The sequence below is a fragment of the Rhipicephalus microplus genome, chromosome 10, assembly GCF_043290135.1.
Source record: "Rhipicephalus microplus isolate Deutch F79 chromosome 10, USDA_Rmic, whole genome shotgun sequence".
In the NCBI taxonomy this organism is placed as follows: domain Eukaryota; kingdom Metazoa; phylum Arthropoda; class Arachnida; order Ixodida; family Ixodidae; genus Rhipicephalus; species Rhipicephalus microplus.
In genome coordinates, this window is record NC_134709.1 from 95,128,193 (window position 1) to 95,153,883 (window position 25,691).

The following is a 25,691-nucleotide window of genomic DNA, read 5'->3' on the forward strand; positions in this document are numbered from 1 at the left end:
AATGGCTGAGCTCGAGAAGTTCCGGAGGGTGATGCGGGTAACGGTAATTGTACGCAACGTTCCATCGTCGGAAACTTGCCCGACGTCAGCGACTCCTTGCAAGTGGCACAGACGTCGAAGTCGGACGGGTCCGTGCCGAACTCATGTCGAATTACTTCAGTCACTGCCTCCAGCTGCTTTTGAACGGAACTGACGTTCGACAGGTGCTTGTCGAACCACAGATGATCTCCCGTGCGGCAACTGTGACTGAAGGTACGCTGGAGTAATTCTCGTCGGAAGCAGGCGTCAGCCTCAACGTTGCTGGTGGCGTTGGAGACGGGATTTGCATGCGGCGGCGAGACACCTCCTGATCGGCCGGTGGAGCCCGGCGAGTCGGCGAAGGGCGCGCCGCGCTTTCGAGACGTTGACGACGACGGTGACGTCGAGTAGTCGCCAGGGTTTACCTTCCGCTTTCGGCACTCCCACTCGGCTTTCTTGGCTCGCATCTCGTCGGTGTTACCCGCACGCCGTCTTTGTTCTCGAACGCCATCAGCGTGCTTGACCCGCAACTTATCAGTTTCATTGTTCTTCCACTGCCACCATTTGCGTTCGGCTTCCCTGGCTTGCGCCTCATCGGTGTTCCAGGTGCGACAACGCCATTCATGAACTCGATCACCTCTGCTAACTCTTGTAACGCCGGCGGCAGCCAGGTTATAACCGCGCCACACGGGCACAGGAAATGGCATTCGGTAGTGAAGGAATACACTTCCCGCATGACATTTTTTTGGGGCGGAGTTCTTACACTTCTAAAGTGAATGACATTTGACTCGGATGATGTCGATCAAACCATCTTCTGTAGTGATCAATTGTAGAGTAGTAATAGAAAAATAAACGAGCATTTGGAAACTACATATACCTCCGAGAAGAATTAAATATAGAAATAACCATATTACACTGCCGTTAGATTTAATTTGTTGCTTTATTTCACGACGTTGCAATCGACCATGTAGCAACGTAAGCCAAAGGTAGTCAGATCCGCAGCGTAAAAATAAATTGGCGCTTGTCGCATTTATTTTACAGCGTCTACCAGCTGAAGATAAGTTTTAAGCCCTTGTTTGAGAAATTAGTGTGAATAAAAGATGCAGAAAGTTTTCTTACATCCCAATAAAATATAGTTGCTTCATCAGCTGTGCCGTTGAGAGTACGCATTTCTCAGTTCTGCCGATGGCATTAGGTGACGAATGGCATTTGGGCGAATGCCATATCGTTCATGCGTGTGGCACCGCGCGAATGGCATTTAATCTGAAGGCATTAGAAGGTAAATGCCATTTTCTTTGCCCATGCACTACCGGTATTAGGCCAAATCGCTTCTTCACATGTTTCGGCGCGCGAAGGAGCTTCGCTTTTCGCTGTCCTCTCCATCGCAGATAAACGAGCTGGAATGGTGTTCACTAGATGTGCGCTGGAACGTTGCGAGTGGTGGAGAGGCTGAAGCCAGAGAGAGGTGACACGCAGCAAGCGCGTGGCAAGTGAGGGAGAAAGTGACCTAATTACCTCACCGCACATTACCTCCCCCCAAGAGTTGCACTGAGGGGAGCACGATGTGGCGCGTTGGCACGCAGACACGCGCGGACAGCGTTACACTGCTAATCCAAGAGTTGCTTCGCATCTAAAATTCCCAGATAGGGTCGGAAGCAACCTAGCAACTATCGACCGGTTTTTATCAAACTGTGTGATCACCGTGAGAAACTAAACATACTAAAACATTGCTTTCGACTAAAAGGCAGCAACTACACTGCATCGGAAGACTACTCCCCTATTACAAGGCAGGTACGCAAGAAACTATGGGGAAGCACTGCAGAATGTCGGAGGGTAGGCCAGAAAGTTAAGCTTATCTCCAACAAGATAAAGATTGGCAAAGAGTTGTTGACTTCGAATGATACCCAAGATGAAATAATCCCGTCACATGATAGCAGAGAAAAGTTTAAAAAAAAGCAAAGAAAGCAATGAACTGACCGCAGGCAGAGTGAGTCAGAAAACTTAACGCTTTTGTGTTTGTACGCCCAAAACTTTGCAAACAAGTTTATTGACTCATGTTCCAAGTGGAGTGTCACAATCTCTTAGTTATATGTGTCACTGAAACCTGGTTTAATGAATATAACTCTGAAAATGAATTTCTGCCCTCTGGTTACTCGGTTATTCAAACCGACAGTTCATGTGGTGGTGGTGGTGGTGGTGGCGTGGCGCTCTTTATCTCAAAAGGCATTGAGTACACCACACTGCCTTAACTTCTTAAACCAGTGCGTGTCTCGTGTAAGACAAAGCTATGTATTTGTGTTTGTAGCGATTGGTGTTGTTTACCAGCCACCCAATGAAAATGACCACTGCATATAGGCAATCACTGACTCTATTGTAAAGAACACACAGATTTCACGACGGCTACCTGATTATATGGGGGCATTTTACTGCACCCCACATTAGCTGGGTGCCCTTCACCACAACCGATCATGATAAAGTTACTGTAATTATTTGATTGACGACGCTGTATCCCATGAATTTACTCAAGTTGTTCACAGCGTCACTGCAGGTTCTTCAATCCTTGACCTTGTTTTCGTTACGGCTAATATACTGAATAATGACTTTGCGTGTGCAGTTGTAGAAGGTCTTTGAGATCGCAATGCAGTCTTTGTTAATATTTTGGTTACTTGTGAACTAAGAAACCAGAATACAAAGTTGTCAATGATTTCTCACATGCCTACAATGAAGGTGCACTTTCACTTCTAGCAGATTCCTATGTCGATTTCTCGCTTTCTAGCAACAGATGTGGTGTGAGCGTGTTTGTAAAACACTTTGGTGTAATTGTGTCCAAATGTTCAGGAATATTTGTGCCAAACAAATGTGTCAAGCACAATCCTATACGTCTATGACACAACTGAGAAAGAATACAGCTTATTCGCCATATAAAGCGACTATATCGCTGATGCTTATCTAATCCAAAGCACGATTTAATTTCATGTACATTAAAAAAACACTAAAAATAATATGCATGAAGCGAGCGAGTTCTATTACAATAACACATTGTCAAAGTTCATTAAGAAAACACCAACCAAGTTTTGGAAGACAATTAATCTGCCTTCTGCGAGACCTCATTCATTCATTACTAAAATTGAAACATGTTCGAAAGCTGAAGCGATCTAAGAGGCCTTTGATAGTTATTGAATGTCTGTGTTTACCGCTGATAACGGCAATGTCACTTCTTTTGTCATGCCCTCTGTATCGGTAGCTATTTCGGATATTGAGATCAGTTGCTCCGTAATCGATAATGTCTTACTGAACATAGACACTGCCAAATTAGCGGGTCCAGAAGATATCCCTAACATTTTTTTTTTTTCTGAAAATGTATACACTCTGAATGGTGTGCACGATACTTCATAAATAAATTCAAGAAATCACTTGACCCGGGACATTCAAAATACCGCCAATCATGTTGCTATATTAAAATCAAGTAATAAATAAATCATTTCTTACTACAGACTAGTTTTGTTGTTAAATATCTACGTGTTGGAAGTTACTCGAGCACATTATTCAAGAGCACGTTATTCAATACCTAACTGACAACGCTATCCTTTCACAGCGTCAGCATGATTTTCACAGCAGTTTTTACACTGTCACACAGTTGATCGAATTCACGTATGACCATGAACGAATAGACGCCATCTTTATTGATTATTGCAAAGCTTTTGACAAGGTATGCCGTGAAAAACTTATACTCAAACTTCAGAACTTTACCACAGGTTCACATGCTGGTAAATTACTTGACATTAATATAGATTATTTGCACCTGAGGAGTCAGTTTGTTCGCTGTGACCACGAACAGTCATCATCAGCTCATATTTTCTCAAGTGTTCCACAAGGCTCTGTTTTGGAATCCTTTTATTCATAATTTAGAATAATGATGTCATTCAGGTTGTCACTAACACTCCAGTCATTCTTCTTTTAAATGCCGATGACTGTGTGTTGTATTCCACTGTGCGTGTCATCACTCATCAATTGCGACTGGAGTAGAACTTGGGAAATGAAGCTTAATTTTCAGGAAACCATGACAGTAACTTTTACGAACAAAAAAAAGCCATTGCAATTAAATATGGCCATCCCGATCCTACACTAACCAAACCTAGCATAACATAACTTAACCTAACCTAGCTGTCCAGGAATTTGTGTACATTGGTCCTGTCATCTCGCCAAACTTTAAAGCGGCACACATTGACCTTATTTCTGCTAAATTGCTTTAAAAGTTAGGTTTCCCAAAAAGAATGTTAAATGGCGCCACAAATGAAGATACGCTCATAGTCTTTAAGTCACTGGTCGGGCCTCTTCTTGAATATGCGTCAGTTGTATGGTCTCCACATCTTTCAAATGACATAGATAAACATGAGTTTGTTGAGCAAGACGCAATCAGATTAATATTTAACTGTGCCCCACCGTTGTGGTCAGGTGACTAAGGTACTCGGCTACTGACCCGCAGGTCGCGGGATCGAATCCCGGCTATGGCGGCTGCATTTTCGATGGAGGTGAAACTGCTGTAGGCCCGTGTGCTCAGATTTGGGTGCACGCTGAAAATCCCCAGCTGGTCTAAATTTCTGGGGCCCTCTACTACAGCGTCTCTCATAATCATATGATGGCTTTAGGACGTTAAAACCCACAAATTAATCATCACTAATTTTTTACCGTTATGTTCGTAATTTCTCCCCTTCAGGTCCCTACCCTAATTTCTCGCTAAATCATTTAAAACAAAAACATATGTTCGATCGGCTTATCATGCATCATAACATCATGCACAAAAAAATCTGTCCGCATAGCCACACCAATCTCGTTCAGCAGTCATACAAGTCATGTGACCCACCTATACAGTTCATTAAACAATGTGCCATTCGAATGCTTTATTGATTGTTATAAAATCTCTTTTTTCCCGTGCACTGTTGACACCTGGAATAATCTGGACTTTTTCTTGAGACGACTACCTAATGGACAGTTTGTAAAACAAAGTGTCCAGTCATGTAATTTCATGTTTTCATTTTTGCTGTTGTTTTTATTTTTGTTCGCTTATTGCAACCACTTTTTTATTCGCTTATTGCAACCACACCTGCCATATCTCAATTATGAGACAGGAATAACTGTTAATAAATTAATAAATAAATAAATAAAGTTAACAAATTAATAAATAATCGATGGAGTAAGGAGTCTTAGCTGACCTTAAGAAAGACATTGACCACACTTGGTTCCTTAAGCGAGTAGCCTAAATCGCTCGGTAGTCGTGATATATTTCATGAGCCGACATATAAATTGACCTGCTCTTTACATGAAACTCTTTGGGTCCCATTTATGTACATTAGTGGTACTAAAAATTGTGGCACGCTGTTTAATGATAGCTCTCTTTACAGCGGATCGTTACGCAGGACTGCTTTTTTATTTATTAGGCAGCGAAAATGGTCCTAATAGGCATGCGCGTATTCCCTCGTCTCCCTTGCACTTTTAAATACAATATAAGAGAGCATCCGAGTTGACACTTACATTCGCCGTAGTACATAGCTGGTGACCCAACGTATGAGAGTGTTGTGTTTTCCACATGGCACCAAAATAGATTTGTTCTTGAATGGGTGTAGGAATGACTCGGTAACTTCAACCTGTAAATTCCTGAAAAATAAAGCAGACAAAAAAGTACGTGAGATGTGCGAAACACTGTATGGGTACTGGAACAAAAAGCAAAAATTTTGAGTAGTTTATTGCCTTGGTGCTTGATTAATTGTTGGCTGGTTGATTTATTGCAGTGTTATGCCAAAAGCTTAGTTAATAAAAAATGTAATCCGACTTTTTATTTACAAACCGTTTCCACAATCAAGAAATGGGAAATAATAGCACACTATAATGAGATTGGGAGGGACATTCAATATTGAAGTGCTATGGTGGTGCGACAGTAGACATAACTGGTCCCTATAAGAGCAAAAAAAGTATTTAAATGTGTCTGTATTATACATTAACCTTAACGTCAACATAATGCCTGAAAATATTGAAGACTGACTGCGATTATAGCGTGAATTTGGCTAAAGTTATACGTCAAGCTAAGAAAATATTATATGCACGAATGAAGACATCTAAAGTGTTCTACAAGGGGGGAAAGTACATCTTGCGTAGGAGTTACAAGTTATCAAATTTATGTTGCTTGCGTGTTAAGCCTCATTGAGCTATTCATTATAATTTACTAGATACAAGTAACTCCTTAGAATATAAAATTTCAAAAAAATTTGCATTTGCTGACAGGTATTAAAAAGTTTACCAGTTTATGTTGTAAGACTGCTATAGTAATGCATGGATCGGCTAACCACACCTCGTTTCTGTAGCTTTACAACAAATTAAGAACCCTCTAGTCAGCATGAAAAGCATAGCCGTGGCAGCAAAACTGAATGCTAACTATACTGCACTGGTAAATTTAAATGTTAGTTTGTAATATGATGAAACTACGACTTCGAATATTTTCCAAACGATAAAGTATATCATTGATTATATAAACAAATAGTTTGAACAGAAACCTGCAGCTATGAGACGTTCATTTGACAGATGGAATTTTCTTGGCAACGGTTTCGACGATCGGAATACATATTACAATATGTGTAATAGTTGCATAGGATCGAAAGCGCTTGTTTACATCAGGGCATTGCTGAACCTATATACATGTTTCAGTTCATACCAAAAATCAAAGCGCCCCAATTTCAGAAAATCAGTTCACAAATTCTTCAAAAATATTTTCTCTGGAAAATAATTTCGCGTTATTACTCTCATTGAATTTGACATTGTCGCCTTCGAACAAATAGAAGTCCATGCCATAAAATTGTGCCTGATGTGGGTGCATAGAACGATGTGCTCCTTCTAGACATATGGTCAATGTATGATTGTTGACTCGATTCTGTAAGAGCTCTTCCATGTTGTTACGCTAGTGTTAGTGCTACGTAAATTGCAGAATGTGTATGTACCACTGGCGGAAGGCTAACAATGAGGCATTGCAGGCTGCTACATAGAGGTCAGTTTCCTGCAGAACGGTGGAACGCTTCCGCGAATAACAAAGCTCATTCTTCGTAAAAATAGGACGCTTCTTATCTTAAAAGACCAACAAAATAACATTTATCTACACTGTCCGAATAACTTTTTTTGTTGTCTTGGAATTAATGTCAGCATTCTTTTTGAACTGATATGTCGTTCACACACCAGTTTAGACTATTTAAAATTTCTAAGAGTGCCCATAGTGAGGAAAAGAGCAGGCTAATCAAAGCTTTTGCATAACCACCTTCTCGGCAGTCTATGAGTAGTCGTGTTACTTAAAATGCACATACCTTTTATTTGCTCAGAACGGAGGGTCAAGTTCTTAAAAGGAACTTCTTTGATTGCATAGTCGAAGTATATGGCCCTACCTTCTGGTCCGTGACACTCGAGTTGCGGCATGGTTCGTTCGTTGTAAATAAAATTTCTATGAAGTGCCGTGACGTCCAGCACTTCCTCTGGAAATAAGAAACTGTACGTATATATATATATATATATATATATATATATATATATATATATATATATATATATATATATATATATCTTTATTTATTTATTTATTTACTTATTATTTATTTATTTATTTATTAAATCTTGAAGTTAAGTAGCTGTAGATGACTAATCAAAATACAGTTTCATCAAATTACATGTTTCATTAAAAACTGTACTGGCTAAAAATAACCAGGTTTCTTTGTACGCTGTGGAACAATAAAACCGTGAAAAGAAAACGCTGTCGACTATTCCGAGGCACAGCGAAACACAGCAATTGCCAACAAACATGCCGTAAACCTTGTCCCGGCACAGGAACACTTGTGTCTGAGCGTTTTGAGCCACTGCATTTAAAAAGTTATCAGATCAAGCCCGATTCACTGTTCAAACAGTAGCAGCTCCTACGGTTATGCTGGCGGCTAAGCTCAGGCGTTAAAGTGTGACTATGTGCGTTTCATTATCTGCTCTCTGTTTCTTCACAACATACAATTTGTTTCCGGAGACAGAAGTTTCAATCGCTACGTGGGTACGCCAAGCTCCTGTTTTAAAACACTCACACATGACCTCAACTTCGCAAATGCAAAAGAAGTAGACTCTGGCTTCGTGTCTAAGCCACTGAGCGTCATTGACCCGCTAAGGACGACCCTTCGTTGAAATAACCAAGCACATGAATCGCCGAGAGAAGGAAGAACACAGCTACAAAGCAGAGTGCAACAAGAAATGAATGGCAGTATTGGCAAAGAAGACAGACAAAAAACACCACGTCATATCCATGAAGTTAATGATATTAGAGAACGTTGCTCGAATGTAATAGGGTAAACTGCGAATTTTCCATACGAATTCCTCTACTGTCATATAAAGACGTGACCATGAATCCTCTGTACAAATATTTTTTCTGCCGTCAATATATATATATATATATATATATATATATATATATATATATATATATATATATATATATATATATATATATATATATATATATATATATATATATATATATATATATATATATAAAAATATATATATGTATATAAGTGAGAGCAGTGTATACTTGAGGGCTCGTTTATTCGTGTTTTGACACTATATTAATGAAATCTAACAGGTAATAATGCCAAGGAAAGTAAAGGGGAGGTTATTGGACCGCATCATAAGGTAAATGTGAAAAAAGAAAAGAGGATAAAAAGATAACTTGCCGTGGGCAGAAACCGAACCTGCGACATTCGAATAACGCGTTCGATGCTCTATCACTGACCTACCACGCGGCTATCCCCCCAGCCACTTTATTCGGTATATGTGTGAATTTAAACGTTGGAGTGTCAGTCAGCGCCATCTGTAGCCATGAAGGCGAGTGTGGCACCCTCTTTTATGAGCCTGTGTGGTGTCACATAGCATGTGAACTTAGCATGTACGAGCTAGCATCTGACCAATAGTCTCTCGTGTATATATATATATATATATATATATATATATATATATGTGTGTGTGTGTGTGTGTGTGTGTGTGTGTGTGTGTGTGTGTGTGTGTTTTGTGTGTGTGTGCAAAATGTATTGAAGTTACATTTGATGACATAAACTTTAAATTCCCATGACATCATTTCATATGGCGTCTGTCCGTCCATGCGTCCATCTTCCGGCGAAAAGAAAGAAGGCGTGTGAAATCCAGTGTTCAAAAGTGGTCGCAATGTTTCAAGTGCATAAACATTCTCACAGAATAAAAAAAACAGCTGGAAGTTACGTTGTTAACATGGTGTTCTCGGCCAAGAACAAAGTCTGACGCGTGTGCGCTTTGGTGAACCTGAAATGTGACAGTGTGGTGTATGAATGAAATGAACTTTACTTGAGCCAGGCTCTTTGTACTTCATCCCTAAGGCGGGTGGCCTCCTCAGTCCAGGGAGACATGACTCGCTGCCGTTGCTCGAGCCCAATTCGCCAATCGTAGCTGGTTGTCAGGGTCTTGCCTCAGCAGCAAAGCCTCCCACTTGCCTTCGAATGCTTTCTCTTTGGCCGTTTCTTTCACTTCGTTTGCGTTTGCACTTAGCGGTAACAACAGTGGTATGTCCGGATTGTTTCGACACTCCATCACCATGTGGCACAGAGTGTTGCGCGTGTTTGGAGGACAAAACTTGCAATACACACAAAAATTCTAGCAGCACACAAGCTCCAATGTCTTAACTGTGCAAACAATGCAGTGTATAGTATTCCTGAGACATGTCACCATGTGTATGGCAGATGTATTGCTGGCAGATGTACTACCAGAAGGCAGAATGCTAAGGGAACATACGTACGTCGAGTTTCAAAGGGCGCCCTACGACAAATATAGCACAACGCGATGAGTGCACATTGCATACTGTGTTGCGATGAGTGCATTGCGATGAGTGCATGTGCATACTGTGTCTTATTAAAAATATTGGCATAATAACTGAACTTCCAGAGAGGTAATGGAAACGTATTACACTGACAAGCTAAAAGAAAACAGCGCTAGCCATACATCTATTGTCTTGCTTGAGGAAAAAGTTTAGCTCTTTTCTTCAATGAGCACGTGATCACAAGTTATGCCATGTGCACTGTGGAGTAAATTCAGGAGCTTGCTCTTAATGTTTGCGTCTTGTCCGGCGGCGGCGTGTACAGCAGTGTTGCCAGTGTACACACTTCTCCGCTCGCCGCTGAATTTTCAATAACCCCCACACTCACCTCCTAGCGGCTACCTCCACTTCGTTCTCGTCGCTTCACAGGCGCGGCAGCACGTGACGAGAATTCACGATGGGTGTTATGCTTGGTTACCGATATCCCCCAAGCACCAACACCTGCATGCTTTCAGCACCGTTGGAGAACTTCTGATAGCTTCACGTCGGCCATTTATGAGTGTTAGGCATTCACTAATGCGATCGGCTTGTATGGCATAAAGGAGCAGGTGGTTAACGTGCCGATAAACAAGGCCAACCAACACTGTGCAGTGCCCGCCACGGATCGTGTGCAACAACGCTGTCATCAAGGCATACATCAAGTGACGGCTCGTTAACAAGCATTCCTATGAAATGGTCTCTCCAAGAAACGCCCCGTGTCCCTCCGATCAAGCTCCTCCAACATCATCCACTTTGTGGATATGGTGAAAATTCTTTTTTTACCAGATGACGCAGATCTGACGATTTTAAATGAACATTTGAAAGCTGTCAGATTTCACCGATTCGTGTTTCTAATCTTTGTTCTCGTTTGCCTGCACAAAAACTTCAAGATGAATATGATCGAACTATGCCGAATGGCAGTTTTGCTTTATATAGACGTGGCATCTGGTGAGGACTCTGAAATCAGAAAAATAGCTGCATGCCCCTTGTCACAAACGACTCCAATATTCGGATCATCCGCGGGCGCCATCTTCCAAGGAAGGGCGCTTTTGTGTTGGGAGGACGACATCCGGCGACTAACGACCCAGCGTGGCGCCGGCTCGTCTTCCCTGCACCTGTACCAAAAGGGGCACCGGCGGTCTAAAAAAGGAAAATTACCCCCACATGGGACGGGAGCACGTGTACGCCCCTGAAGAGGTTTGAACTGCATCGGAATAGGCAGTTTACGTACAGCCAGCTACAAGTGCAGTCGTCTGTGTCGCGAGTCTCGCGTAGGCGACGAGCATGGAGTGACCCGCGCAACGTATTGAGACGGCTGCAATTCCGGGCACCCTCGTCGTCTACCAAGCCGGCGGGACCTTCAGCAGCACCCGTCAACTCCCCTACGTGCACCAAGAGCTGGCCTGGTCCGTATGGAACTTTTTATTGTGACTTTTTTTTAATCGTTAATTTATTGTAACCAGCCTTTTTTTAAATATTTGTAGTGTGCGCTGCGTCGCACGTTGAAATTCAAAAGCGCCACCATGAGCATTCTGTAATTATTTCCTTGTATCTCTTTTGATTCATGTCATGAGTTTAAAATTCCGTGTATTTGTCTTTAGTCTGTATCTTTTGTAGTGTTCTTTAGCATATTTTGTTATATAGCTGTTCTTTCCATCGCGCGTATCAGTTTCCTCCTTTGTTATTTTTGTTAACTCCTGCCTTTGTCCTTGCTTCAATTAAATGCTTGTTCGTTTTGTATAAAACCTTCGTGTCTGCTTATGAGTGCGTCGATCAGGCTCAATCATCACCACACGTGTAACCCCGCACGGGTCGACCGACTTGCAAATAAATTTGAAATGTGCCACTTCGAGACCTTTCAGGCGTCGCAGGCCGAAGCGTAAAGTGGAAGCCTGCGAGTCTGCCGCACGTCGATGTTGGATCGGCGGGGCCTCACCCGAAGTGTGTGACACCCCTCTAGCATCACCATTAAAGTTACTGTATATGCTACCTATAGGTAACAGAGTTGCGCCTCTGACGAAACTCGCCGGTCGTGCCACCATTTGCCGAGCACGCCCACATGCGCAAAAAGCGCCCGTTTAAAGAAAAGCCAACTTCACGGCCACGCAAGTGCTGACGACCGCAGCGCCCCCACTGCTACCACTGCACTGTCAAGCCATACGTTTGGTGAAACGCAAGGTGGTTTAGGCTCGCACAGTGCGGAGTGTTTGTCGGTGTTGCGGTGCTGTTTCCTCCTGCCCATTTTAGTTTTTTAAAAGAAGATAGTCTTTCTTGGGGACCTTCGACACAAAAACTTTGATCTGTCTGTCTGTACATTTGTCTGTTTGTCCACCGTTACCACGAACCAGTTACTTCAAACAGCACTAACCGATACCCTGAACAGCCGACCCGATCAGCAGTGCCCATCAATGTGGCTCAAGTATCAGAGTTCTTACGTTGCGATTGTATATTAAAAACCAATCATTGCGCATATCTGAGGTACCATAACAACACGTCGATGTTTTGTATGTGTGCCTTTATACTAGATAACGAACACACATGTAATTCTAATAACCGTAGCGTTCAACACGCTGCGCTGACAGTGCGACGCGGGCCTCAAAAAGACGAGTTTTACCAACGCTTTGCTAAAACTAATGTCCCTAGATGAAACAAGTTTCCAAGGTAGCGACACCTTTCCCTTTCCTCTTCGCTTATGTTCCTGAAGCGCCCCCTAAAAGGTTTAAAACTTTCATCCAAAAGCGAATGTTTAGGTTCCGTTGCTACGGTAAATAGATGTAAATGAAACGAAATAGAACGAAATAAGACCTAGAATAAACAGTTACCTTTATGAACATAAAGGGCACAACACAAGAGCAAGCGGGATGTGCGTTTCTCAACCGGCAACGTTGTGCAGTTCTATACTTTACACCACTAGGCATGGCGTCTCGCGTAGTACATTTTAGTTCCACGGCCGCGGTATTTCCTCCAGCTCTAACTAGTCCACTTCTCTGATTGTGTTTTGTTCGTGCTGTGACACAGTTAACGTGCTTCTTGCTGGATCCTGTAAGTGGCCACAGGGCGTGACGTTGTGACGATTGATTACAACCGGCTTGTGCACACGCAAGAAAAAAAACTACGACCAGACTGGTACGAACACTCGTCCAGCAGCACTGCGATGACGTTTTTTTTTATGTGCCCATTTGGACAATCGTGATGCAAAGTGATTCTGATGTGGTGCTGGGAACTTCCTGAAAAGTGAGAGTTCTACTGGTGAGGTATCTCAAAGCAGCGCGTTTCGGCTCAAGCGGGAACTGGTCAAGAAAGAAAGGTTTCTGAAGGTGCGTTGATTACAACCTACAGCGGCTCTGTATACGTGCATACCCACATGTATTTGTACCAACTGGCATGCACTAGACACGCATTAGACGCGCGCCTGGCATTCCAATAAAAACTGACAAGTGAACTCGCTTCGCAGATCCGCGTCGACATACGTTGACGGAGTTGCACGAAAGCATTCGCGTGAAATGGTTCATAGTTGCACTTCATGGTGCGCTTCATCTCGGAAAGCACGAGGTAAGTTGAAGAGAGCGAAACCACTTTCTGTTGTTTACAGCAATGCAGCAATGCTGAAAAACGCAGATGTTGCATTGAACGAGCATGGCGAAACAATCTTGGTCGACTTAGCCCACACCGAAACGCTCCTCCTCTTCAGTTTATGTTGTGGCTACGGTTTTGTCTTTGGTCACGGCGAGAATCCGGCTGGAGCCATATGCGCATGCGTACTCGTTTTGAACCTTTTGCATAACAATAAATAACACCACCAGTCATTTGCAAGATCACGTGCAAGTAATGCACCAATTACAGGCACGGATGGCAGAGAAAAAGAGGAGTAATCGAGAGAGTGAGGAGGACGGCTCGAGAACAATGAGTGACGCTACCTTGTTTCATCTAGGGACCTTAGCTAAAACGACACGGTGGTGGCACCTGCCCATCACTTTGCGTTTTACACCTTGTCGCCTCCGAGAATGCACGCATCTTTCTCCGCAGGCACGCAGGCTGCCTTCGTTTTCGAAGATAACTGCCAGATGGCGCTCGTGGCTAACATGCTGTTCGTGGCTAACGTAAGTTCGGTTCGGGCTGTCACGGTGGATGGACGTGTTTTAGATGCGGAGCATCTAATACTCAAGGCTTGTAGTGCGGCGCCGTCCGCAAGCTTCCTCTTCCTTCTTCCACCATCTGTGCATCCCTTCCTCCTCTACACACCGCGCACGCTTCACTCCTCCATCATCTGTGCACCCTTCCTCCTCTACACATCGCGTGCACTTCTCCTCTTCACGAACATTCGCTAGCTGTATAATGTAGCGCGCATGCACCGTCACGTTTCGAGAACATCGGCAGCTGACGCGTGCGCATGCGCTGTCGCGCTTCGTAAACATCGGCAGCTGACGCGCGCGCATGCGCCGTTGCGCTTCTGCCCCTTCTCGAACATTCGACAGCTGACAGTGCATGCGCAGTCGCGCTGTATATATACTCAAGGTCGGCGCTCGCTCGCTCAGTTGCCGCTCATCGGTTGGTTTGTACGGCGCGTGGACGTCCAAGGTCGCGGTGAAATGAATTCCAATGAATCCACAAACACAATGATCGACGTCCCTTCGACCAGCGCCGCCCTTTCGCATACGTGTGTACGTGTTCACTCATTTAACACCCCCTCCTACAACCACGTTAACCAATTTAGCCATCGACCCAAGTAAGTCGCAATTTAACACCCCATTTCACAACCACGTTAACCAATTTAGCCATCGACCCAAGTAAGCCGCACTTTAACACCCCGTTAACCAATTATATGCTCCGCATCCTCCTCAGTGTTCCCCCGAGGAAAGCTGCGGGCAATTTTTTTTGAGCGCTCCGGATCAACTGCGTAGATAAGTGTTCTTGCATGTTTTGAGCTTGTCTTTATAATTATAATGCAGCAGTTGAAATCTTCGTAGCACTTATTTTATGGTACCGCTTTTTCGGGGGCCAGTCACCAGGTATTTATTAGTGTGGGTGTGTGTGTTTGAATTTTTTGTTGCTTTTTTTTCTTTTGCCACCCCGTGGGGGAGGTGCGCGTACATTGAACACGCAAATTTTTGTAGTAGAGCTTAGACTCTTTTTTTTTCGTAGTGCAGGGCTCGAGTTTAGTAAATATCGAGTATATGGACAATTGGTGTTAGAAAGACATGGTTAAAAAGACTGTAAAGTGTTCAGGATGTAGAGTGGGTTTGAAAGTGGACCCAAGCGTAGAAGCGGATAGAAAAGAAGCTGACGCGAAGTGTAGGCAATGTGAGGTCAAGAAAAAAAAATGGAGAAAATGATGGTTGCCCAGAGTGAACTGCTGATGAGAATCGCCGAGCTCGAGACTGCGTTGGCGACACAGCAAGAGAAAACGAGGGCAATGGGAGAAAGATTAAGTCCGCCAAGGAAGCACTAGCGAAGCTGAACAAAGAAGCAGCCTACGGAAAGAACAGTATGGAACCGGCAACCAGAACGGTGGAGAAGGAAGAGCAAGCAAGTTTGGAAAAAACAGGTTGAGCCGGTTCAACTGTCACAAGGCCCAGTTTCAGCGAGGTAGTGGTGGGGCTGGGAGGGGACAAAAAAGCCGGCGTCACAGGTGCAAGTAGCCCCCAGGTGCAGGACGCTCCAGCTGAAAAGTCACAGCATGTGATAATCGCCGGGAACTCGAATTTAAGTTGATGCACAGAAACCATCAAAGAGAGGGTAAGAGGTGACAAAAGGGTTGCAGTAGGGGCGTTCCCAGGACGCAAGCTTGAAGCAGTCATGTGGCAAGTGAGTGGAAAACTCAAAACTACAGCTGATAGACGAAACCTCGTGATAATTTCAGGCAGTTTAAACGATGTCTTAAATGAAGATACAGCAGGACTAGCAGCCACACTGGCGAAAGGCGTCGATGACATGCGCGCCACTTCTCCTAAGGTACAGGTATAGTGATATGCACGATACCGAAGGCACCGGTGCGTGATAGCAACCTGCAAAGAGCGGTTGTCAACGCAAACCAAGAGATACGGCAGATGAGTCGACAGAAAGGCTTTGAGGTGGTGGAAATAAACAGAGAGGTGCATAGGTGGGGTGGTTTTCAACGAGACAGATTTAACTTCGATCGGTGGCTAGGTCATGAGGTGGGTTGGCGACTTGCACAACGCGCAGTAGCTTTTTTGGGGGGCAAGCGAGCCCTTCAGGGTGCAGGATAGCTAGTAACGAGGAAAACAACCAGGGACACTCTTCGACAGGTGGTATGGACAGATACGATTCCAAAAAGGCACCAATATCTAAGATAGGTAGAGTCCGGGGCATAAATAGACGTAGCCACGAGCACCGAGCCAATTCAGACATAGGGTATATTAACATGCAGGGTGGTAGAAACAGGCTGAAGTGGGAAGAGATAGAAGAACAGCTAAGGGAAGAGAGGCCGATGGTATACGGTTTTGTAGGGACATCGAACAACCTCCGAACAATCCGGACTACACGCGGGAATATTGTAATAGAACAGAAGGCAGCGAAAAAAGGGGGGTGGTATTGGGACATTCATTCATAAAAGTACAGACTGGCAAAAAGTCAAGCAGGAGTGCAAGGAACATTTATGGCTAAAAGGAGAAGTGGCAGGTAAAATGGTTTCGTTTACTCGTGGACGGGAGAAAAGGCCAGAGAGGAAAGTAAGGCAATGGTAGAGTGTATATAAGGACATTCAGGAGTTAGGAAGAGAGTGCGAGATAATTATACTAGGAGACATGAATGCGCACATAGAAAATATAGATGGGTATACCGACCCGACAGGCAAAATGATCATGGATATGTGTGAAAGGCTTGATTTGATCATTTGCAACAGTACCGAGAAGTGTGAAGGGCAAATAACATGGGAGGTAGGAAGGCTGCAGTCCACGATAGATTATGCACTGATGTCCCATAGGATGTATGATAAGCTCAGGGGAATGCACATAGATGAAGGTGGCTTCAGAAGTCTGGGTAGTGATCACAAACGTATCAAGCTAAGTTTTGGAAGAGCAGTGAAAGTGGGAAGGAGACAAGATGAGCAACTACAGGAAAATTTTTATCCAGAAAGGCAAATTGAAATAGCCACTAAACAAATTGAGAAAGTAATCACGGAGGATAATAAGACAGTGTGGACATACACGAATCTAATTAGACTCTTTGAGCTAGAGCTTGCTAAGACGCATGACAAGTCACCCCGAAAAACAAGACACAAACCCAAAAGTTGGTGGGATGAGGAAGTTAAGAGAGCCATAGCAAAACGTCAGGAAGCCTCTAGGGAACACAGACATGCTAATCAGCGGGGTGAACCAACAGATGATGTTGAAAGAAAATGGGAAACCTTTCTAAACTGTAGAAGGAATGCATCCCTTCTGATAAATGAAAAGATTAGAAGAAAGGGAGCTCAGTGGCTGGCAGAAGTACATAAAAAAGATAGAAAGGCAGCTGCGAAATTTTGGTAAAACTTCCTAAGAAATGAGACGAGCCTAGAGCAGAGTTTCATAACTACAGCCCAAGGTGCTAGGCTAGAAGGGGACGAAGCTATTGAATATATAATAACAAGGGTGACAAAAAAATTGCAACAAATAAGTACTTTATGCACCACAATAGACAAGGACGAATCAAGTGGTCCAATGGCTCCATTTTTACAACGAGAGTGGGAAAGGACTGAGAAAAGGGTTCCTAGTAGTACATCAACAGGCCCAGATGGCATTCCAATCAGGCTGATAAAGACATTAGGTCCGAAGTCTAAGCAGGCTTTGAGAGAGGCAGTGAGCAAAATAATAATTGATGGCGAAGTTCGCGATGGATGGAAACTTAGCAGGATGAGCATGATCTATAATGGAACGGGGGACAAAGCTGACATAGACAAGTACCGTCCAATAACAGTGACATCAGTGGTCTACAGGATGGCGATGCAGATTATAAAGGAAAGACTGCAGGCATGGATAGAGAATGAAAGGGTGCTGGGGTAACTGCAGAATAGGTTTCAGAAACACAGGAGGTTGGAAGACAATCTGTTCTCACTGACGCAGTGCATCGAAATAGCAGAAAAGGAACACAGGCCCCTGTCGCTAGCATTTTTGGATATCAAGGGAGCGTACGATAACGTGGTTCAAGAGGAATTGTGGGGAATACTGGACACACTAGGCGTGGAACATGTAGTCACTAATCTTTTAAAGGGTATCTATAAAGGTAACAAGGTAGTTATAAAGTGGGAAAAACAGGTATCCCAGCCTGCATAGTTAAAACGGGGGCTTAAGCAAAGGTGCCCCCTGTCACCCTTATTATTCATGATGTACCTACAAGGATTAGAGGCAAAATTAGAGGGAAGTGGACTGGGCTTCATTCAACCTCTCTTTAGTCAAACAAGGAAAACTTATTGATCAGGCACTACCAGCATTAATGTACGCAGATGATATAGTGGTAATGGCCAACAACAAGGAAGATTTGCAGAGATTGATGGACATCTGCGGTAATGAAGGAGATAGGTTAGATTTTAGATTCAGTAAGGAAAAATCAGCCCTCATGATTTTCAATGACAACGAAGGTAGTGAGCTTAGAATACAGGAGGTCACGCTAGAGATAACTGATAAATACAAATATCTGGGCGTACGGATAAGCAATGGGACCGAGTACCTGAGGGAACACGAAATATAAGTAACGACTGAAGGTAACAGGAATGCAGCAGTGATAAAAAATAGGGCACTGTGGAATTACAATAGGTATGATGTTGTGAGAGGAATATAGAAGGGGTCATGGTTCCTTGGCTGACGTTCGCCAATGCGGTCTTGTGCATGAGATCAGAAGTTCAAGCAAGATTAGAAATTAAGCAACGTGGAATAGGTAGACTTGCTTTAGGAGCTCACGGTAATACACCAAATCAGGGAGCACAAGGTGATATGGGATGGACATCATTTGAGGGCAGGGAAGCTAGCAGCAAGATAAAATTTGAGAAGCGATTGAGAGAAATGGGAGAGGAGCGTTGGGCTAGGAAGGTTTTCAGCTACTTGTACATGAAGAATGTCGATACAAAATGGAGGAAGCGAACCAGGAAGTTGACTGGAAAATACTTAGAAAACAGCGGGTGGCCAAACCAAAAAGAACTATTGGTTAAGAAGAAAGTGAAAGAAATGGAGACTGGCATGTGGAGAATGGGCATGATTAAGAAGTCCGCACTAGAGATCTATCGAACTTTTAAGCAGGAAATTGCCAAGGAAAGGATCTGTGATAATACTCGGGGTAGTTCTCTACTGTTTGAGGCCAGGACGAGAGTACTGCGAACCAAGACATATTGGGCCAAATACGAAGGGGTAGACACAGTATGCAGAGCGTGTGGAGAGGAAGAAGAAACTGCCGAACACTTGATAATGTTCTGTAAAGGGCTTCACCCTATAGTTCAGGATGATGGCGCAGAGTTTTTCAAAGCACTGGAGTTCAGGGACCGGGAGGGCAAAATAGACTTTAAGCAGGTAGACTTAACTAGAAGGAGGTTATCTGATTGGTGGCTAGAGTCAAGGCACGAGTGAAAATTAAACCCTTCACTGCAAAGTGTGAATCCTTAAACTCACTTTTTAAACATTTAGTTTTTGGTTCACTAAGTATTACGGCTTGGTGGCGCTAGCCACCGCCCGATCTAAAGGGTACAGCCATATAAATCCATCCAATCCATTCTCGATGTGCTCGTTCGCCTCCACTGCCCACTCGAGGCACTTGAACGCAGCGCCTCCGGAATACCATTCACCGATTTTCTTGCGGAGAACATCAAAGAAATGTTTTGTTCACTCTCTCCACACTCAAGATTATCGTCCTTTGACGACATTTGCAGATTACATGCAGACATCAGAGGACATTGTTTTTTTCTTGGAAGCGAGTCATCTCGCCAGTACCGGCCCATATGTAGTATTTGTTTTTTTTCACAGGCGTAGGGGGCCGACTTTCTGAAGACCATGAAAAACACTCAGTTGTGTGAGTAATTTTTTAGTAAAATACACGTACCCAGAGTTCCAAAAAAAAGCCCCCCCCCCTCTTCTCTTTAGCTATAGGCTAGTGTCAGCGACGCGTTATGAACGAGCGTACACTGAGAAAGTACACGGAGCCGCTGAGCCTTGTAGACTCCTACATTCCAAAAGGATGGCTTTTCTGCTTAACACGGAGGCACCAACAGGCAAGATGGTGGACCTATGCGCAACTTTGCTACCTACGGTAGCATATACAGTAACTCTAATCACCATGAGATCGAAGAGCCACCTGGTGTTATGAGGAATTCTTATCTCACTCTCGTCTATTTCGATATGCCAGTACACTGTCTTGACGTCCATCAATGAAAAGTATTTGGCGCTGTGGAGTTATTCAGGCTGTCGTCTATCCAGGAGAGAGTATGCGCGTCCTTCTTCGTGATCTTTTTTGAGCGGCTGTAATCGAATGCAGAAGCGTAGAGTACCATCCTTTTTTTTCACTAAAGCTGCAAGCCCACGCACTATTGGATGGCTAAATGATGTCATATAGCATTTTGTCAGCTTGTTTATTTAGAGCTTCATGCTCTCGCTTCCAAACTCTGTACAGGCTTTGACGAAGTGGTTTTGCACTTTCCTCTGTTATGATGCGATGTTTAGGGACTGGAGCCGGCCAAATTCTTCACAAATACAAAAAGCAGCGGTTCAGTAGCAGAAGCATGGGCTGACCTTGCTTGCACTTCGGGAGGGTCTGGTTGACGTCGAAACTTGGTAGAGCAGCTCGGATGTTTTGTTGCAGAAGTTTGCCCTACGACATCAATACATACTGAACAAAATTATGAAGCTTCGTTTTCTCTATAAAGTCGAGGAGGAACCTGTGGTTCGTACCGTAAATTCATTGCTGCAAGTCAGGCGGCCTGGTGTGCTGGAGTCCTGCACACTGCAGATGGCGTCGACGAGCTGCTTGAAGCCCAGGGCATGTCCACAAAAGCTGGTTCTCACACCAGCGTGAGGCAGGATGAGCAGCTCATGGTTGTGCTGGTGTAGCCCTACTTCGCGCGGACTGAAGGCATTACAGCTGCACTCACGCGAATCCTTCGGAGCGATACCTTCTCTTGACGAGTAAGTCCACTCGGGATTTCATGACCACGCGGAGGTATAAGAGCTCACATAGTGTGCCGAAGATTTTCGTTGTGAACGTCCACAGTCTCAGAAGAGTATAGCAAGCGAAAAGGTAAGAGGTACATGAAAGTTACAGGATGACAAGTAGCATCTGCCGCTGCATGAGCCAGAACACTACATAGACGAATCCAGCACACTCGAACATGCACGGATAAGCTGCAGCACACCGATGAAATCGCAGTGCCATACCCGTATAATGGTGAACGTGACGGAGTGTGTGAACAGCTTGGGTCAAGTGCGTGTAGAGGATTACGCTTGAAGGGTGCTGCATCTCTACGAGTGGCCGAAGAGCTGCAAGACCATCGCAAAGGGCAACCAGCTCTGCCAGTACGGATGTAATGGGGACCTCTAACACATAAGAACAAGTCTGGTCGACATGTGGGTGAGAAGGGCACACTGAGGTATGCAGTATGAATGGTGTTAGACCGGCATCGACATATGCCCTCAGTTCAGGTTTCTGAGATTTCGAAATTGAAGTGTGCAACTAGGTATACAGAGACAAATTCACCTCTCCTGGATACATCCCAGAGGCTTGTTGGTAGTCACTAGACAATGATTTCACAGTAGCGCTGGCAAAGTAAGTTCGTCAAGCAAATGAGCTTTAGGGTCCTTGTAATGCGCTAAGGCAGCAGCCACAGGAACACTGCTGTACTTCATCATCTTTGCTTTGCATCTTTGATGAATCAGCACGGCCAGCTTATTGGGTTGTGCTTCTGCCTGGAGTGTCAGAATCGAAGTGAACCTTGGAAGGCCTGTGATCGCACGCATTGCTTCACGATTGAGAGTTCGCTCATTCTGCTTTGGTGAAGTGCTGCAACTATGCTTGGTAGACTAATCGAGGGTTGAAGCTGGACATACCAGTCGCCGTACGATACTAGTTCGGGCTCCTCCACATCGCTGAGGAATGCGACGAAGCATGGTGGAGCAGTCCTGCGTGCCAACAGAATCCATAGTGAGGCCGATATAGTCTATCCCACGGACGCGGGTTGTAGACGCGTCAGTAAGAACACGACCATCAAGCATAAGTCGTACACGGGTTCGGTCCAGTGTGCGGCTACCACACTTATTAGCGATGCTAATGTAGGTAGTTTTCGTTGTGAGAGTGTGAGTCCCACTGAAGAACGCCAGGCAAATCTGGCATCGAGCGCTACCTGCAGTGCCCGCCCTTAATGGTCCAAAGAAGAGTCGACCTCACTGTCACGTCGTCAGCATACATCAAAAGTTTCAAGTCGGGCATTCTTGATTGCTTCCACTCTATTGGTAGCAGTGCAACATTGAATAATACTGGCACAAGAACTGACCCCTGCAGAACTTCACGTTGCATGTTGAAGTTGCCGTTGCTCTTACCTAAGATGCGAACAGAGAAAGGGCGCTCTCAAAGAAAGGAACTTATGAAAGCTCGGACACCATCAGGCAAGAGAATCTATTGAAGAAGCTCAATTCTTCATGGTTGACGTTGTCATACGCTAGATGTATGTCCATTGCAATGAAAGTTCGTACACGTACAAGGTGTGATAGGCCGCCTAGAAGCATCGTAGAAGCGAGATAGGATTGTTGGAGTCGGATTGGTAGATTAGCTGAGGTTGAAAGAGCTGGTAGTTTCCAAGATTTCCTTGATTTAGGTGACGACCGTGTCTTTGCTGGCACGCTTGTACTCATTGCTGAAATTCGTAAGCATCGCTGTTGCTTTTTCTCTACGCGGCTCGACAATTCTTCTTCCGATGTAAATAACGCACTTGACCAACAAGTGCGGATTGCCCTCAATGACGCCTTCAAAGTCTGCTGGTTTCAGAGTGCTGACGGAAACAATGACGCTGGAGCGAGGCGAAACGGCGACTTGATTTATCAGCCCATTCAATCCATGGCTTCCGAGTGGATGTGGGTAGCGGTATAGTGATTTTTCTGTGGGTAGTGTTATTGACTTCAATCTCATGTCGATGACAGCACCATGGAGGCTTGAGAGTCCATACCAAGGATGTTGTAATACTACGAGCAATCTTGCTCTACTATGAAGCTTGCGGGAAAAATCCAGCAGTTGATGGTGATTGGCTGTGAAGATTCATGCCGGCGTTCTTAGGTGACATCCAGCTGCCTGGATTTCGGAGCCATTCCTAGTGGTCCTAACTTTTCTTTAACATCGCGACGAATGCTCAACTGAAGGCTGACAGACGGCTCCCGTGTCAACGGGAGCTATGATGCTGTGTCGTGGATGAGAAAGTCGACTGAGTTCGCTGCTTGGCAGTGCGGTTGGGTCGTGGCGTCGGATCACGGTTACTACGGTTTGCGCCGCTGCTCCGATATTGTGTCGTTAGGTCATCTTCTGTCCTCGAAGATTTAACTTCAGTGTTCTATCTTGCTTTCAGTGTGTTCCTCAGCATTCGCCAGGGCGTCGTCGGCAGCATCAGCGGTGGACCTATACGGCATTTCTTCGTACATCAACCACAACTTCATCGGTTGCTGGCCTTACTTTTCCGAATACGGGCTAGGTGACCAGTGCCTGGTTGGGCCAGAGTAAGGCCTATGGTGAAGCATCATACAGTTGCTGGGTGACTGTGAATGGGAAGATCCTCGGGGCGTGTACTGTGTTGCGCATTTCTAGCGTCTTCTCAATCCTCGTCGCTTCCGACACGATTTCTTTGACGATGTTTGGTGGATTTCGCATCAGTCTCACAAAAGAGTTCCTGCTTTACTTCTGGCATGAGGAAGCCAACTTTGCTGTCTGCGGGCATGGCTCAATCTGGGTGGCGGAACAGTCTTGTCATGTCCTCCACGAACAGCGACACATTTTCTTTTGGAATCTGTACGCGGGTTTCGAACATAGCCTTGGCCCTCTGCTTGCGGAAAATGTTGGTGATTGTTGTGAGGAACTTGATGCAAGAAAACTTTCTACGTTGTCAGGGCATGCTCTTGCTCTTTGATTTATGTTCTGGTAGCTTCTTCTTGGGCCAAGTAAACGTGCCAAGCTTGTCTTCACTACTCCAAGTGTTGAAAGCTGCTTCGAGCCAGCTTTCCAGATCTTTGAAGTGATGAACCACTAAAAGTTTACGACTCTCGGGGTTGCCAGCTGCAGGATCAGTGCAGGTGGTGCAGTGTCTGTCATTGTCGCTGCGGTGGAAGCCAGCGTCTTGGTCTGCTGTGTATTCTCAGGTAGACGCCCGAGCGCTGACGATATACATTGCTGCCTGCGGCTTGCGTGCGGCTTGAGGTTGGTTCTAGTGTGTTATTTGGCCCTTCAACTGGCTTCACACTTTGAAGGGTGTACGGAAAATTAAAGAAACAGCTTCTCCACCGCATGCCATGTAGTCGTGACGTCAACAAAGACTGAATATATGTGGGATTTAACGTTCCAAAACAACCATATGAATATCACAGACGCCGTAGTGGGTGGCTCCAGACATCTTGACCACCCGGTGTTCTTTGGTGTGTCAACGAAGACGACAGTCGGCCTGTCAAACAAGAAACTCTTTATTTTGCCGAATTTGTGTACGGGAAACTGTAGGTCGAATTACACTGATGCATATGGTCACTGATAGTGGCGCATTGAGCGTAGGGCGTGGATCAACTCACAAGCGCTGATGAGCATCCGCACTTATGAATGTGCAGTCGAATATCTCAGTGTTATTGCTAGCAGCAACGTAGGTTCTAGAATAATCTGTAGTGTTCGCATCTTGCGTGCAACAGTCCTGAAGTTTCTCGAACACTATAGGCGTGGTTTGCACCAATCATTACTTAATCTTTGATTGATTTGTAGGGTTTAACATCCTAAAACCACCATATGATTGTGAGAGACACCGTAGTGTAGGGCTCCGGAAATTTTGACCACCTGGGGTTTTTGACGTGCACCGAAATCTGAGCGCACGGGCCTACAACATTTCCGCCTCCATCGGAAATGCAGCCACCACAGCCGGGATTGGATCCCGCGACCTGCGGGTAAGCAGCCGAGTACTTTAGCCACTAGGCCACCGTGACGGGGCACTTAGCCTTTCAAGGCGGTAACCGAATACAGCATTGGTTGTAAATAAGTGACACGTGTGGCCATATCCATACTTGCTTCCCACTGGGAAATCCACGTGTAGCAAATGTCGGCAAACTGCGGCCGCAAGGTACTGTTATGCAGGCTCCGGTACGGCGTCAGAAACTGAGTCGTGCCGGGCACCACGCCCTGATTGATATGTGGGCTTTAGCGTCCCAAAATCACCATATGATTATGAGAGACGCCGTAGTGGAGGGCTCCAGAAATTTGGACCACCTGGGGTTCTTTAACGTACACCCGAATCTGAGCACAGGGGCCTACAGCATTTCGACCTCCATCGGAAATGCAGTCACTGCCGCCGGGATTTGATCCCGCGACCTAAGGGTCCACAGCAGAGTGCCTTAACCACAAGACTAACGCGGTGGAGCCACGCCATGCCCTATCTCGACTGCACGTTTCCCATGTCGACTGTAACTTCCCATTTCGACTGTAAAGATTTTTCGGTAAAGAAGAAACATAATTTCTAGAACGGTTTTCTACGAAATTCTCATTTTTTCAAATTTTTCCTTGCAAATGCTCCCCCCCCCCCCCCTGGAACTTCGTTTCTGTCGCCAGGCTCATGCCATGCCGGCTTCATGCAACTCAA

General features: G+C 44.8%; 1 protein-coding gene across 2 annotated transcripts in view; it reads right to left on the minus strand.

The window, feature by feature from the left end:
* Positions 1 to 25,691, minus strand: part of LOC119181596 (receptor-type tyrosine-protein phosphatase T) — a 224,056-nt gene that overhangs the window by 171,394 nt on the left and 26,971 nt on the right. For both annotated transcript variants that reach the window (XM_075875913.1, XM_075875912.1), the window contains exons 6-7: positions 7,365 to 7,529; positions 5,551 to 5,673 (exon numbers count right to left, since the gene is read on the minus strand). In XM_075875913.1, coding sequence (XP_075732028.1) covers positions 5,551 to 5,673; positions 7,365 to 7,529 — 288 coding nt within the window. The remainder of the gene's footprint in view (positions 1 to 5,550; positions 5,674 to 7,364; positions 7,530 to 25,691) is intronic.